Source organism: Arachis duranensis, unplaced genomic scaffold, assembly GCF_000817695.3.
Source record: "Arachis duranensis cultivar V14167 unplaced genomic scaffold, aradu.V14167.gnm2.J7QH unplaced_Scaffold_70885, whole genome shotgun sequence".
Lineage (NCBI taxonomy): Eukaryota > Viridiplantae > Streptophyta > Magnoliopsida > Fabales > Fabaceae > Arachis > Arachis duranensis.
In genome coordinates this window covers 39,604-42,267 of record NW_026265050.1, presented here as the reverse complement: position 1 = coordinate 42,267, position 2,664 = coordinate 39,604, and the positions used below count along the sequence as shown (strand labels likewise).

Here is a 2,664-nt window from a genome sequence, read left to right as displayed (position 1 = left end):
CCACCAAAAGGGGGGTGGCATCGAATACGACAAGCCGAAAGGATGGCTGGGACACAGAAAGAAAAAGAATGTTGCAGTGAAAAGATGGGTACGAAAAAGGTCTGCCTGACGACCAGACTGAAAGAAATTCCCCAAACTGCCCTGAGGAGCTTCCTTGACTATCTGCTTGGCTGGTTCGAGAGAAGGGTCGGAACCTGATGCGGGTGTCTACTCAATCTGGACACCCCTCTCTAGGCTTCACAATGGCTCCCCCCTATATAGATAGAATTCAAAATGAGTCTTCTCCCCTCCACTATAATTAATATAATACGAAAGGCATTTTCAATTCCGAAGGATTAGCCTTTTGTTTGAGCAGGGGGCTTCGAGTCCTGTGTTGACAAAGATCAGATAGGATCCTGCTGTGATCCTCGATCTCTTCCTGAATATTGATCAACGTTCTATCGATCGATAATTCAATTCAAGATCGAGTCGAGGGAGAATGCTGCTTTAAAAAGAAACTTATCCAGAGAAAAAAAATTCCATGAATTAGGAGACCTAATCCCCCAATCCATCTCTCATTAGCGAAAGCTACCTAGTTTTGCGGAAGCCCTCCTTACCTTATGGAGCAGTATAGCACGGTGCTCTTTTTTAGTGTCTTTATCTATATTCGCTGAACACTTCCAATACCTCACCACACCGATTTCACAGCTCGATTAGAGCTGCTCTACTTTCTTCGCAGCTTTCGAGCCTTATCTTGTCTTGCTTGCTCTTCTTAAAGAAATTGCTTGAGCGGCTTTCAAAGAAAATCTTACCTTTAGCATAGCAACGGCAGGAGTCTTTCTTAGTGCAATACCTTCAACAACCCTTAAAGCGTGCGGGCGGCCCTAGCATACAGAAAAGAAAGAAGTAGTCCTATTCGAAAACGAAAATGAAGTCCTAGTAGGTGCGATATTGAAGGCCTTGGAGGGCTTACTTAGTGCTTGTGCTAAGGAGTTAAGGGCTAAGGGCTGGAGCGTAGGAAGCATTGGCTATCAGAACCCCCGGAGGGAACTCAAACCTTTCTTGCAAAGCAGCTTCATGAGAAAGAAGTGCAGCAAGCACTTTTTGAGAAAGAAGTTGCATATATTATTTACATTGTATTGGATCCGCTCTTCTGTTAGCATGAACATGAATTAGATTCTATTCGTCTTATTTATTCTTAAGACCACCAAGCTCTCTCGAATGAGTTCTATTTTTTCTGCTTTCGAGATACACTGGGGGCAAAATTTCCTCCTAACTAATAAGTTAAACTTTGTGCCTAGATCGTCCTGAAGACGGATGCGACGGGAGGAAGTGGCATTTGGAAGTGTTGCTGACTTAACATTTAGGTTTCGGCATAACAAAGCTTGCACTGTCTTTTCGCACTTAGGCGCACAGCGTGCCATTGGTAATGATTCTACTACGGTCCCACAAATTCGCAAACTGATCCTAAGTAATCGTTGTTGTTCATTAGATTCCGGAGGAACTACTTCGTTAGGATGGGGGAATTGCTGCGATTCTTCCTGAATAGCCTGGATTCTCCCGTCGAGAGTCACTTTGAAAGTCTTACCTAAACTCTTCCGACTGAATATGATGAAGCCTATAAAACAACGAGCTACTATCATTTCTTCATTATAGATTGAGATCTTCTTTGAACTAAATGCACAAATAGATGGAATAGCAGCAAATAGCATCTTTCTAGCTTGCATATTCGTGGAACTCAATCTCATTTAGAAAGGTTCTCTCTATCTTTCAGCAACTGAACGGGAAGTGGTTTAGGAAAGGACTTTAGAATCAATCGGATGCGCTCGCCCAGCGAGAAAGGCCCTGACCCTGCCAACCAAGTCAAAATCAAAAAGAAGAGAACGAAAGGAGAAAAGAGAACTTCGTATTTTTGTAATTCTCTAGGAGTCATGTTTAACCTTGAATGCTATTAATAAATTCTACAGCAATAGTCCCTCGGACTCGGAAAGTTATAACGAAAATGGCTAACCCAATAGCTGATTCCGCAGCAGCCACCGTTGAAACCAATGAAGCAAATGATTGACCCATCATATCATCCGAAGAAACGGAAAATACCAAAAAGTTCGAATTCACAGCTAATAACATTGATTCAATTGGCATTGACATAATAGGAATATTTCGTCTATTAAGGAGAATTCCCCGAATACCTAAAATAGAGATGATCATAGAAAAAGTAAAATATTTGATAGGATCCGTTTCGGAAACGTGGAATGGTTGAGAAATTCAAATGTTATATCCAGTGCACAAGATCTCCTTCTTTTATAGCGGTATCACTACCAAAGACCACAATTCCGACATTCTCATTCTCAAGATTCGGTTGGGGGCTATTTTTTTTTAATAACTTCAATGCCCCACATACCTATCTTGACAGACTCAATATCTGGGCGGTCTATCAATTCCAATAAGAACTTGTTACATTGTGTTATAAAATAGACTGCAAACAAAATAAGCATAGTCAAAAGGAGGGATATTATAAATTGTGCCCTGAAATCAGATAAGACAGACCTTAGTTTTTCTAACTTCATTTGCTTTGCTTCATTTTTGAACTGCTCTGCTCCCCCCAAACAAGAGGAAAGACTTGTTTGTTGTAAATCGCTGGTTGGGTTTACCAATCGAGAAAGACATGGGACTTTTGGGCATTCC

General features: G+C 41.3%; 2 protein-coding genes across 2 annotated transcripts in view; both read right to left on the bottom strand.

Annotated features, from left to right (window-relative positions):
* Positions 1-218: 218 nt before the first annotated feature.
* On the bottom strand, positions 219-2,658 carry LOC127744624 (ATP synthase protein MI25). The gene has a single exon (XM_052256763.1). It carries the CDS (start codon positions 1,725-1,727, stop codon positions 1,152-1,154), a length of 576 nt encoding a protein of 191 aa, XP_052112723.1. The 5' UTR covers positions 1,728-2,658; the 3' UTR covers positions 219-1,151.
* Positions 1,915-2,664, bottom strand: part of LOC127744622 (uncharacterized) — a 34,788-nt gene continuing 34,038 nt past the window's right edge. Inside the window, exons 3-4 of the mRNA XM_052256761.1 lie at positions 2,381-2,455; positions 1,915-2,168 (exon numbers count right to left, since the gene is read on the bottom strand). Coding sequence (XP_052112721.1) covers positions 1,915-2,168; positions 2,381-2,455 — 329 coding nt within the window. The remainder of the gene's footprint in view (positions 2,169-2,380; positions 2,456-2,664) is intronic.